The sequence below is a fragment of the Coffea eugenioides genome, chromosome 2, assembly GCF_003713205.1.
Source record: "Coffea eugenioides isolate CCC68of chromosome 2, Ceug_1.0, whole genome shotgun sequence".
Taxonomy (NCBI): domain Eukaryota; kingdom Viridiplantae; phylum Streptophyta; class Magnoliopsida; order Gentianales; family Rubiaceae; genus Coffea; species Coffea eugenioides.
The window spans coordinates 30036132-30049851 of NC_040036.1; the positions used below are offsets into that span (position 1 = coordinate 30036132).

The 13720-nt window shown below is 38.8% G+C and overlaps 3 protein-coding genes across 3 annotated transcripts; 2 read left to right on the plus strand and 1 right to left on the minus strand.

The window, feature by feature from the left end:
- Positions 1 to 1223: 1223 nt before the first annotated feature.
- LOC113761523 (probable carboxylesterase 1) lies at positions 1224 to 2690 on the minus strand. The gene has a single exon (XM_027304546.1). The coding sequence runs from the start codon at positions 2357 to 2359 to the stop codon at positions 1421 to 1423; it is 939 nt and encodes a 312-aa protein (XP_027160347.1). The 5' UTR covers positions 2360 to 2690; the 3' UTR covers positions 1224 to 1420.
- Positions 2691 to 8027: 5337 nt separating this feature from the next.
- Positions 8028 to 10090, plus strand: LOC113762661 (AAA-ATPase At5g57480-like). The gene has a single exon (XM_027306210.1). The coding sequence runs from the start codon at positions 8361 to 8363 to the stop codon at positions 9945 to 9947; it is 1587 nt and encodes a 528-aa protein (XP_027162011.1). The 5' UTR covers positions 8028 to 8360; the 3' UTR covers positions 9948 to 10090.
- Positions 10091 to 12921: 2831 nt separating this feature from the next.
- Positions 12922 to 13720, plus strand: LOC113761156. Its single transcript, XM_027304017.1, has one exon. The coding sequence runs from the start codon at positions 13046 to 13048 to the stop codon at positions 13466 to 13468; it is 423 nt and encodes a 140-aa protein (XP_027159818.1). The 5' UTR covers positions 12922 to 13045; the 3' UTR covers positions 13469 to 13720.

Consider the following 13720-nt stretch of genomic DNA (forward strand, 5'->3'; position numbering starts at 1 on the left):
ATTTGAAATCGAAATAGGAATTTCAAATTTCGATATCGATTTCGATTTCGATATCGGAATTTCGATTTGAAAAATCTCATTACCGAATTCAACCCGAATTCGATCAATTCGAAATCGAAATATTCAATTTTCATTCCGAATTACCGAATTCAAAATTCTGAATTCAATTCGAATTCGGCCGGTAAACCGAAATTTTTCGCTTTTGCACACCTGCTTCACGCAAGAACACACACTAACACACGCAAGAAAACACGCAGTTGGCCTCACAGAGAGAACCGAGAGATGGGAGTGGTGATAATCGACGGCTCAACAGTCCGAGACTTCGTCACCAACGAAGCCGAGAATTTGTAACCAGAGAATTTGTGAAATGAAACGACAACCTTCATGAGAGGAAAGTCAAAGAAGGGCAACAAGATTCTTTCATCTTTGACCTACCTTATAATAGGAAAAAATAAAAATAAAAAAATTGTGGGGCATTTTGGCATTTTAAAGAAATAAAATGGGAAACGAAAATGATGTCCACAAGTCACAACAACAAGATTACTACTATACAGTCGAGTGGTTAAAGGCTTTTCCTCTTGGAATGGAAGTTAATGTCTAATTATTTACACATCCACGTCACCTATGTCGGTCACAACAAATCTTCTATGTCGCTTATTGTACCGCCGTTCACTTTCTCATGATGTCCAGACGGGATCCTCTGTCCAATTTTCTGTGTCCAATTTCCTGTCCAACATAAAACTACGTAGTTCCACTTATTCTTGTGACTGACGTGGCACATAAAAATAAATGCCTGTTTGGCTCCATTATACTTTTGGATCTCTCTTCTTTTTTGGATTATTCTTTCCGTTAGGCCCAGCTGCAAATTTTGCTTTGTACTTCCAAGGATTTGATTGTCTCTCTGTATGTCTCAAATTTTGCTATGTCTTTCCGTTAGGCTAGTGGTTTGCTTTGGAGGAATTCACGGTAAATGGTTACAATTTGACAGGGCTGTTGCTTGGTGCTTGAGCCAAACAGACATTTATTTTTATGTGCCACGTCAGCCACAAGAATAAGTGGAACTACGTAGTTTTGTGTTGGACAGGAAATTGGACACAGAAAATTGGACAGAGGATCCCGTCTGATTTTATTGCTATCCATCCTTCGTGAACTTCCTCAACAACGAAAAAAGAAAAAAATATATATATGATAAAAAGCAAACTACAACAAATCAAAAAACAATATATGAAAAAAAAGTAAAATAATAGAAGAAATTTCTACTACAAGAACATTACAGAAAGTGAGACAAAAGTTATGAAATTGGAGTTGGAGTTCGGCAAAATCTCTTAAACTTCTACTAAAGGAGGGAGAGCTATAGCTTCTATCTCATCCTTTTTATTTTCTTCAATGATTGAAAATAGATCTCTTGGTGGGGGATCCTTTACGAGGAGTCCTGATTGATAAACGTAACAATTCGTTTCATCAAAACCCTGGCACGCTCAGAAGTTGGGTTAGGCAGATGAAAGCAATGTCCCTCCTCTTCAGTCTCCATCATTTCCAATTCTCCATCCCATCTACTTTTCTTCAATGCGCAGTAGTAAAGCAAACTTCTCTCTCTTACGAAATCCTTCTCCGCTGTCAAGACCAGGACCCTTTTGCAAACAAGCCTCGACAACAGATCAGGATGCGCCATAGGATGCAACCTGGGATCATCACAGATGCTGCTATCTGGGGCTATGAGGGAGAAAAGCTTATCAAGCTTATCAGGCTTACCATCACCAAAATAGGGATGGACCAAAATCATCCCCGCGATTTTTACTTCATCCCCTGGTCCAATTTTTTCACTGGCCCTGACCATTACGTCATGTGCAATATTAGCTCCAGCACTATCACCTGCCAAAAAGATTCTAGCAAAATCGGCATGGTTACTGATCCACGCTTCAGGACCCTGTGCAGAACTAGCATGTGCAAGAACCCATTCGAATGCTATCCAAGAATCATCATAGCATGCGGGGAAAGGATGCTCCGGGGCTAGTCTGTACTCGATGGAAACAGCAATCGCCTTGGCTTCAGCTGCTAGGGAGTTAAGGTAGGGATGGTATACACGAGAAAATGCTGATTCAATCACAAAAGCACCTCCGTGGATGTAGATTATGATGGGAAGCTTTTCATCAGGAGTGGTGGTTCTGGGAAGGTAAAGGCGGACTGAAACGTTATTCTCAGGTGGAATAAGGATATCTTTGGATTTGACGCCTGTTTGGGGATCCTCTGACGGAGGGGTGTAGGGGAACTCTTTAAATCTCTCGATCCGGCCATCCTTGTATACACGAAAGTAGGGATGGTGGTCGTGAAGCACCTCGGTTGATGGGGTTGAGTCCATTGTTGGAATTGATGGAAGGAGAGATGGAGACGGCGGCAATTATTTGGACTTGTGATTTACTTATCTTCTAACTAATAGAAAAGGAACCGGTGGTTTCGTTTCCAAGACCATTTCCGTCGTTCTCGGTCCCCGTGCACACCACGTGACTCAATTTATTTATTAGCCACCGTTTGGTTGGGAGGTTTTGTACTCCCACAATGGGAATAAGAGGGTAATGACTCCCATCTGGCTGACCACTGTGAGGGGGCGCTTGGTTCTTGCTTTGGAATTAGAAAGGAGAATGGAATGATAGATAGAGGGGTCACTGGAACACATCACACAGACTCGTGATCACATTTTTTTTTTTTTTTTTTTCAGCACAGTGGGTATCTGGGACCGAGGACTGGTTACCGTACGCCCCAACTAATCCCACTGCGTGACCGCGAGAGGCTGCCCAACATCATCGGTCAATGGTAACGACTGGGATTCGATCCTTGGTTGGTGGCTCTCACCCAACTGGGCTACAACCACCGGACCGAACCCAGACTGGGCCAGACTCGTGATCACATTGTCCATCTTTTTTGCCCTTTTCCCTGTGAAGCAATATAATTAAGACAACAATTTATCACGCTAGCTGTGGCGGCGCCAAAGTTTTAAATAGATTGTAAAACGTGTAAGCAATAGTAGTCTAGTACAGTAGTATTCTTGGCGAATATGGCGTGGCGGCAAATGAAGAGACAGTTGATCTTTTCATTTTTTTTTTTTGGTACCTTAACAAAGTTAGAGAGTCGTGTAAGTTTGTTTTTTGCAATTGTAGTCCAGCTAATAGTCCAGCTCTTCTACTTCATCTTTTGCAGCTTCCCTTCCATCCCTCTCGCAACACTAATTAAGTTTTTTTTAATAGAGTTTTGCATAACAAATTTGTAATTGGAATCAATGAGTTGGTTATCTACGAATCATGCTGCAATTGATCAACGGTATACGTACAAGCAGGTAGCGGTGGTGAAGGATATGGGAGGTGATGGTAGTAATGAGCAAGAGATTAAGAGAAAGAAAAAAAAAAAGGAAAAAAGTGAAAAAGAAAAAGTGGCAGAAGGAGATGGATTTGCAGTGGCCAAATTCATGTGTTCTTCCTCATCTTGAGTTTTGCCATCCACAGTTTCTCCTGCAATTTACCTATCGCAGTGGTGATGCAGTGGATATGAGTAACAAGTTCCATCCCAGCTGCGCCATTAGCTGATCATATTGGTTGAACCTTTAGACATTTCCGGTATTAGCAATTTATATGAACTTTTGCAATTCTCCTTTAATTGGAGCAATCATTTGCAGGACGTCACAAAGTTGTATCCTGCAGATTTAACTACATCATATAACATAAGATCTACCTTAGAGAAAACATACATATGACATACAAAAAGAATACATGTCAAGATTTACTATTAGGTAAGCATAAGTCATATTTTGTTGTGATTCATAAACATCACAGGTACATTCTCTTGTTCAAGATTAAACAGTAAGTGATGTTGAATGTTGATTAGGATTATTGGCTTACATAGTAGGGACATTAATTAGTCAAAGATACTGTGAAGTTTCTGCTAATGTTTGCAGTCTCCTCTTAAAGAAAGAAAAAAAAAAAAAGAATCTACCAATGCAGGTAGTAAATCAAGTATACATAAGTATCTTCTAGTTATTATGCACACTGCAAAAAGAAAGTTGGCGCAGTGCAATCTCAATGAACAGTTCACGAATGGCCATGTTGAGGTTCATTATGGTACAAGGCTTGTAATTAATTACCCTAAACTTATATTGCTTCGGCCATCTCTCGCTATTAGCAGCCTATTCTGCGAACCACGACCGAATGGGTATCCATTTTCACATAGAAATAGACCAATGTGTGGGCTATAGGCTCAACATTTTCTCCTTGGGCTTTCCGGCAAGGGGCCTTTGTATTTCATGGAGGAATGCTAAAAGAGAGTATATGTTGTACTTGGCTCAACTGAAAATGATCCAAATGTATTCGAACTCGTTTGCTGCAATTTTTATTTTTTATTTTTTTAATTCTTCTCGAGTACCTATTCATTTATTTTAAGACATGAACTGGCAAATGCCTAAGAAAACTGTGAAAAAAAAAAAGTTGTAATACAACTATTTCATTCTAATAACAGAATTTTGCATCATTAAAAGGTGTCTTAAAGTAGAATGAGTTCAGCACTTTAATTTAGACTTTGCTCATGGGTGAAAATATTACAAGCCTTGTAAATCAGTCTCCTTTTGGAATTTCTCACTTACACTCCTTCTCCCGTACTACCCAACTCATTCCTCCCCTGTAACTCTTTCTCCTTAATGACCAAAATATAAAATTTTGGATTTTGCTTATTTTTCAGATTAGATAAGTGAAAACGCTAGTAGCATGATAAAGCTTTTGGCCTCTAACAACCCAAAAACAAGAAACAAGAGACTAAAACTGTAGATTTCACCTGATTCAAAACCAAAAAGGGGAAAAAAAAAAAAAGCAGATGAGCACACGCATACATAAATTGTCATTGAAAGAGAATCCAAAGCTTCATTTTGTAGGCCTTTGTTAATTGCTTTTGTCAAATGCTTTTTCTTTTCCTCTTTCATATAAAGCTATAATTCAGACAGAATTGATGCTTCTTTCTTTTGCCCACCCCTTACCCCATCTTTTGGCATCCACAACTAACTTGGTAAAGAAGACTCCTAAAGCCTTTGACTAGTAGCTCATAGAAAGATGGTAGCAACATGAGCTCAAGAAGGGAAAACCACAAAAAAAAGGTACACCATTTTATGTTTATGATTCATTGCTAACAGTAAAAAGCAGAATGATCATGAATATTTGTCAATGCTATAAGCAAGAAACAACAAAGAATCCATGTTACTTCATGATTGCACAGTCTTGGAAAAAGAATCACATTTAGAATTACAAAGGGTTTTCGACTTGAACAATGAAAAAAATGTCTTTTAATGAAGGTATTCTTGGGAGTGAGAATAATGTTTTCCATTGGCTAAAGTGTTAGGCCCAAAAAAGCAAAAGGCAAAACCTGATAAGTTAATAGTGAAGAAGATATGGATAGGACCAGTGGTAAATTAACCAGATGATTCATGGATGATTTGTAAAGGGATTGCAAGTAGAAGAAAAAAAATGTAGAAGACTACTTAGCTGTAATTAAGATTACCTTCACCAAAACAATAATCATATTAAGAATACCAAGCTAGATATTGCATTATAAACCCTCTTAATGGGTTTAATATCCTTTTACATTTCTCATCATCAAATAATCAAACCAACAATAGACATAAATTCCCATGGCAGAAGAATAAGATGTGGGATGCAACCTTTATGTCGTTATTGGTGACATAGATCAGGCACGATAATGGAAGAACACGAGGCATTTGAATTTTTGACATTCCACGTGAGTCTCCTTTTGTCTTTATTCTTATTCTCAAGAAATTTTGATTTCCCATTGGGCGGACCACCTCTAATTTTTTCACCTAAACCAACTATGCTTGTAGCTTTTGTTACATGTCAACAGAAAGCACTGTTCTTTTCTGTTGTGGGTATTAGAATTTCAACCATTTATAATGTAAAAGTGAAAGAGCTAAAAAGGAAAAAGAATATTTAATTTTTGGGCAATTCTTGCTGAAATGTTCCTTTCCAAACCATGTAAAAAAAATTCGATTGCAAAAGATATGTCTTTTTAGGTTAAGCAAATAAATACAACTTTGCTAGAAGGATTAGTAAAGATGAAAAAAAATAAAAAGCTAAAGATGGCTCTTCCTCCAACTGCAAGAAAAAGAGTGAAAAGAGGAAAGAAAATAAACGAATGTTGTAACTTTATTGGGAGGCGCATAACATTTTATAAAGCTTTGGCTGCAGGGAATTTCTTGGGACAATTAGTGCCTCATGTTTCTTCCAAATAATGGGCCATCCAAACAAATCACATATATTTGTTTTTCTTCCACTATTATTTCCTCCTACTTAATTAACTTTTACGCAACAAAATAGTTACTACCTACTTAATAGTTGATTAAACCTCAAAATCTTCGACAGCAATAAATGAAGAGATGAAAACTTATGATAAGTACTGCAGCCACTATTTTAACAACAAATAGTCCTGATGCATAAGGGTCGTCAGAAATATGATTAGGAGTGAGGAAGTAGTCAGTAGATTGTTCATTTTCTCATGATGACCAATTGATGAGTACTTTAGAAAATGAAGAATACCTGGAGACCCAAGATTCTGACTGCACAGTTGTCTTGCCTGTAAAGACTACCCGACGGATAAAGATAAGAATAAGAAACAAAAGCATTTATCGAAAGCAAAAGGTGCCCAGCTGCTTATGTCCCATTGCGGGAGCGGTTATCTCCTCACACACAGACACAGACACATAGACATTGTTAAACCAAACACTACTGCAGTGTAAGATTAGGTTTGATAGAATAAGATTAAGGGTTTGTTTGATAACATAAAAGATTACGATAAATAAATCTAAATAAAACACTTCCTGGTGAGGTCATGGTTGAGCATTGAAGCTACATCATTTCATTTATCAAATGTTTAGAGGGCAAGTACTAAAATCAAATTTATTTCATGGTTGAAATGAAGCTACGCCACAGCTCTTTGCAGACTGACTCAAATTTGTTTCATTGAGGGATGAAAGAGTTGAATAGATTTGAATCTTATACCACTTTTTCTACATCAAAAATTTCATGCACGACAATATTGAACCCTTTTCTAGTTGTGCGTACTCACAGAAGAAATGGTTGACAAGCAAGTTGTAAAAATGCTCAAACTACTTTCTCAAAAATCCAAGATTTGTGCAGCAATTGATGTGAAATCAAGAATAACGCACGTATACAACATGTGTTTGAATTTGTCCACCGATCTGACAAAAGGTAAAGCATTATCTAGACAATTTAGAGTGCACGTATATTTCCAGACCCAAGAGAACAAGTGAGTAATTATCCACATGTCTCGAACATTGCATGTCTCTCCTCACCTTCTTCAGTTCTTTGAGCAAATCTTCATTAATTTAGTGTTTGTCGTGAAGCAAATCCCCTCAGCTGCTGTAACGTCCAAGATGGGCTCCTCATTTTCCTGGCAAATTTCATGTCTGTCATTCCTGTTGGGACTAATGATCGTACATTAGATAAGGACTAAAACGGATAAGACGTGGTGGTGTCCATCATTCATGCTTTTTACTAAACTCAACACACCTTATGCCCAAGGCTGCTTAGCTTAGTTCGACCAATAAGTAGCTGAGAAACAGTCTTAAAAATTTAAGGAGTGTGCCATATTTCAATGTTGTGATAAGTGGAAAAGGTATTCTAAAATGCCACCAAAAGTCTTTCCTAAAGAGACAATTAGTGCAGAAAACTTGCCATTGAGATTGAAATCAACATCTATGATGTCACGCGTCAACAATAGTCACAAATTACCATAGAGTTTCATTTTAGGTGACCAAGCACTACAAAAAAAATTCCGCTTGAGGATGACGAAATAAGAGACTAGTAAACAAATGCCAACAACCACAATATTAATTTTGCAAATCAAAGGTGAAGAAACCTAATTAATTATAGGCATGATATAGTGAGCTGAAACAGCAACTATAACTTCAGTTGTTTACTAAACAAAGTTGGACTTAAGAGTCATTCCACTTTTTGTATCTATTCACTCAACAAAAAGACATTCAAGGGCACAAAGTATGGTGTGACTCCAATTCAGCTTCAGCTACATGAAAGAAAAGAAAAGACGCAGACCATTCTGCTTTCTTTTTTGCTTTATCTTTACTGCTGCTTTTCTCAACCCTTAAACAGTGTCTTTCAGACTTCTGTCTTTGGCTCCATCCCACCATATCCTAATCCATTCCGCCACAAACAATCCCTCTACGATATCATGCAAACTCCAGCGCTTTTCTTTGTCTTTTCTCTTTGCATATAAAACCCGCCATCCAACTCCATCAACAAACAAAGACAAAACCTCAATTCCATCAGAAAATTAATATGGAGATATTGTCACAGTTGTGGTCTCTGCTAGGCCTTCTGACAGTCCTCCAAAACATTCTTCCAACCCAACTCCTCTCGTTCCTGCACTCATTCTATGAATCTCTCCAAGATTTCTTCAGCCCACATGCCTACTTTGAAATCCCAGAATTCAATGGCTATTGTGGAGTTGACGTTAATGATCTCTACCGCCATGTTAACCTTTATCTAAACTCTGTTTACTCCTCTTCCTCTTGTCGCCGTCTAAGCCTTTCAAGATCAAAATCTTCCAACCGCATTGCCTTTACTGTTGCACCAAATCATACAGTCCACGACTCTTTCGACGGCCACCATCTCTCTTGGACTCACCATGTCGAGACCATCCAAGATTCCCTCGAAGAAAAGAGAAGCTTCACTCTCCAGCTTCCCAAGCGCCATCGCCTCACTCTCCTTTCCCCCTACCTCCAGCACGTCACCACAAAAGCTGAGGAGTTCGAAAGAGTTTCAAGAGAGCGGAGACTCTTTACCAACAATGGACATGGCTCGTATGAATCCGGCTGGTCATCCGTTCCCTTTCGCCACCCCTCCACATTTGAGACACTAGCACTCGAGCCAGAGCTAAAAGATCAACTCATGGATGACCTAAAAGCATTTTCTGAAGGAAAGGAGTTCTATCAGAAAATTGGACGTGCATGGAAACGCGGCTACTTGTTACACGGTCCTCCAGGGTCCGGAAAATCCAGCCTCATTGCAGCGATGGCAAATTTCTTATGCTATGATGTGTATGATCTTGAACTTAGCAAAGTCTCAGACAACTCTGAGCTGAGGGCTTTGCTCATTCAAACAACCAATCGTTCAATAATCGTCATTGAAGACATAGACTGCTCGATTGACCTCACCGGTGACCGGCTAGCAAAGACTAGGGGAGAATCATCCATCCACAACCACAAAAAGGGTCCTCCTAGCAGACATGATCATCGCGGCTGCAGTGACAGTGGAGGTGGAGATGACGGGCGGGTGACTTTATCAGGACTCTTGAACTTCACGGATGGACTGTGGTCTTGTTGCGGAGAAGAGAAAGTGATTGTTTTCACCACAAACCACAGGGACAACGTCGATCCGGCGCTTGTTAGATGTGGGCGCATGGACGTGCATGTTAGCCTTGGCACGTGCGGCATGCATGCGTTCAAGGCCTTGGTGAAGAACTATCTGGGGGTGGACTCAAATGCGTCCTTTGATGTTGCGGAGAGCTGTATAAGATCAGGTGGGGCCCTCACGCCAGCTCAGATTGCTGAAATCTTGTTGAGGAATAGGAGGGATGCTGACGTGGCGGTCAAAGCTGCGATATCTGCCATGCAAGCAAAGATTTTGGGTGTTGAAGGAGCAGGAGATCACCATGGGGGTGGTGAATATGATGACCTGGCAAAATCACTGGAAAGTTTTGACCGGAGGCTGATGGGTTCGCCGGATAACTGGGAGGGCTCACCGGAAAAGCTTGTAGGGAAGAAGAGGAAAGATGGATATAGTTGTTCTTGGGAGAGGAAGGTCAACTTGCTTGTGAGACTTAAATCTTTGACTAAATCTGATTCTGGAAGAAGGGGTGTATGAACTTGTAATTTGGCTATGTGCTGACTGATTCGCTGCATCATTCCTGAGCTGAATATCGTTTTTGTTTAATTAGTTGTACTTTTGAGGCTTATTTTATGTTCTTGAAAAGTTCGACTAGTCTTATGTACGTGGGACTGAATTCCTTTTCTTGGCTTACTTTTACTACAATTTTTTGGTTGTCACACGCACGCATATATATATATATGTGTACATATATTGAGGCATATTTTATGTTCTTGAAAATTTTGGACTTTTATATTTAAGAAAAAAAAAAAGATGACTATTATTAGAGATTGCTAGAAATCATCCGGCACGAATTGCTCTATAAAATCTGGTGGAGAATCCGATGAAAAATCCATAACGTTAGATGTTTTAACATGAAAAACTAATTCTTGTTTGCAGTCCTGGGAACCCATTTTAGCATGGAAAGCTAATCCTAGGAATCTTTTGGACTTTTTAATCCAAAATCATTGTTTAATCAAATTCGTGAGTTAGGCTTGCAACTCGTGCAAATTCGTGAGATAGTAAAATTTGAAGGAAACAAAAGAAATCCGTCTGTGTTATATGTAACAGGTTGTTGTACTGAAAGACTGGGGTCATGTTTCAATTCAGAGTGATTCCAACGTTGGAGTGCAACTCATTTTGCAATGTTTAGGTTCGAATCCGTGAAAGACTTTCGAAAATGGACGGACTATTATAAAGTTCAAATCGCATGAATCATCATATATGTAAGAACAAGAATTTCAGTTGATGAGGAATTGAATTGAAAGAGACGTATGTTAAATCACCAGAGTTGATGCTTCGTCATCTCCTTGTGGAATCAATTGAGAATTGAGGATGTTATGGTGTGCACTTGCTTCTTAATTTGTTAATATATAAAATGGTCAGTGATCAAATACAATCGTATGTGGTTAGACTTTAACATATTCCCTTATTATTAAGAAGGGAACTGAAATCTTCTTGTTTGGATCGTAAGTTTCTGATCTTTTTGTAGAAAGATATGTTATAACGATGATGTAATGTAATATCTGTGACATAAAAAAAATGTGTCGAAGAAATTGTTACGTAAAATCTATCATCAGTTTATTGCACTTTTGCACAGGTGGTGGATAAAATTCTAATCAACGAAATTGAACTCTGTCTGGACATCACTTTTGAGTCTTGCAGCAAACTATTGATGATGTCTTATTTCGATGACATAAATATTCTTTCATATATACTTTCCGCATAAGAAAAGTAACCAAAAGAAGAATCTAGTAAATTATCACCAGCTGCAATACTGCATTTGCATCCAATTCTATCTGCATCAATGCTCGATCGCCCTCCTCCTTCTCCCTCAAACCTTCTTCCCTTATTATTCTTTTATTTTGCAATTTCTTGGTGATGTGACTTTCAATTTGTTGTATACCGCTGTTGCTATTCCACTTTAGATTTAGTCAAATGAATAATTTTGAAGAGTTGGAATAATAAAAAATCTAGTGACTCAAGCAACTTTTTGGACCTACCCATCCCCTGTACAAGCCCAGTTATAGGAGTAGCGTAAATTATTGCCCTTAGACACAAAAAAAAAAAAACCATGACCTAAAGTGTTTCAGCAGCTGATTTGGAACTTCATTGAAACAGATTGTGGCTTTTAGTCATAGCTAGAGGAGCATGTTAATCTGGCCAAGAACTGTCAAAAACCTTTTGAATATGGTGTCCAGTTAGCGTAAGAATTCCTCTAGATATTGTCAAATACAAGCAATCGAGGGACACTCAGAAAAGACGTCCATAGATTCATATTCTACAAGTGGCCTCATCAACGTAACCCCGGTTTCTTAGTCTTCCGTGATGCACGGTAGGTACGTACATGGCATCTTCCAGCTTAATAGTGTTATAGACTCGAAGGAAGAAACCAATTATAGGGTCAACTTTTGTTAGTCAGTCCATAATTCATTCAGAACCCTTTGTTTTAAGCAAGAGCCCAAGTAGAATTGTTTATGTCGATATAAATCTCTATGTTAATTTATCAATTTTCAACGAATCGGTGAAGAACGCTAGTGGGACAGTTACGGCAGCCCATATCGTTTTCGAGAAGCCAACCGTTATTTCAATGCACTGATGAAGAAGAACCGCAACCAAATGGAATTTTTATTGTTCACCCCGCTTGCCATCTCCTTGTATTCTCTTTCTTTTGTCCATGCCATAATGAAGGAGAGTGCGGGGCAAGAACGATTATCAGATCAATTGTACCCGAATCCTGTGACATTTTTTTAACGTTTTGTGATTTTAATTAAATTGCTTGAGTGTTCTTATTCCTTATAATAATAATAGAGGTGTGATATTTTGTTACTATTTATGTGAATTCCATGCATAATAATTATGTGTCTAGTTCACATAAAATTAAACTCCGTATAAAAAATGTTACAATGTTCAAAATAATTGTCAGAGTGCCCCTGATCCCAGTGAAGAACACTTACGGGACAATTAGGGCACATCCCTAATAGTTACCCTTCTTTGTATTCTCTTTCTTCTGGAAGACAATAGGGGAGTATCCCTCTCCCGGATGATGGCACTAAAGTGATTTTATTTTATTTTTAACGAATTGCATTGTTCATTATACCCCAAAAAAAAAATCATTTCCATCACAAATATAATTCAAATTTAAATGTAAAATTTAAATTATATATATATATCATATATTCAATCATAATAATATATACATCGTAAATTAGTGTATATAAGATTTACTCCCGTAAGAGTCCCTTCAACAAATAAGTAGAGGAAAAAAAAAGTTTGGAAGACAGACAATTGGCAAGTAACATAGCAATGGAACATGTCCTGTTTTGACCAACAATTGACAAGAAGCTCCCACCAAACAAAACCACGTGCCCGAAACGTCGGTCCGTGAAGCAAAGACGTGGTTCGAAATCAAATGCGTCTCCTTTTCAACAGTCTCGCGAAAATATCTCGATTCAATTAAACAAAAATGATTTAAAAAATTCCTCTTTGTTTCTCCCAATTATAAATCCGGCTCCCACAACTCACCGCTTCACACAAGAACACGCACTAACACACGCGAGAAAACACACACTTGGCCTCACAGAGAGAACCGAGAGATGGGGGTGGTGATAATCGACGGCTCAACAGTCCGAGACTTCGTCACCAACGAAGCCGAGTTCAACAAGAGCGCCGACGAGAAATTCGCGGCCTTAGACTTGAACAACGACGGCGTTTTATCCCGCTCAGAGTTGCGGAAAGCCTTCGAGTCATTTCGGCTCCTGGAAACCCACTTCGGAGTCGACGTGGCCACGCCGCCGGAGGAGCTGACTAAGCTGTACGAATCGATTTTTGAGAAGTTCGATTGCGATAACAGCGGGACGATCGATCGGGAAGAGTTTAGGAACGAAATGAAGAAAATTATGTTGGCCATAGCTGATGGGCTCGGCACCTGCCCTATTCAGATGGCTCTTGAAGATGACGATGATAGCTTCCTCAAACAAGCTGCTGATCTCGAGGCGTCCAAGGTTAATTCTGGTTGATGTAATACGGGTACTTCATCGAACAGAAGAAATAAGAAGGCGAGGCCCGTTGGGATTTTCTTGGCCTTGCTGCTTGTATATTTTGTCTCAAATTAAGTGTAAATTCTGTACGATGTAATAAGGCAGCAATACAACCTTGTAACATGGATTTATGCGCTATACTTTGAGCATAAGATTGAACAATGTGTGGAGCATTTGAGAACCCGATATATGATTTATAAACATTTTGAGAGTTCATTGTTGAGTTCTTAA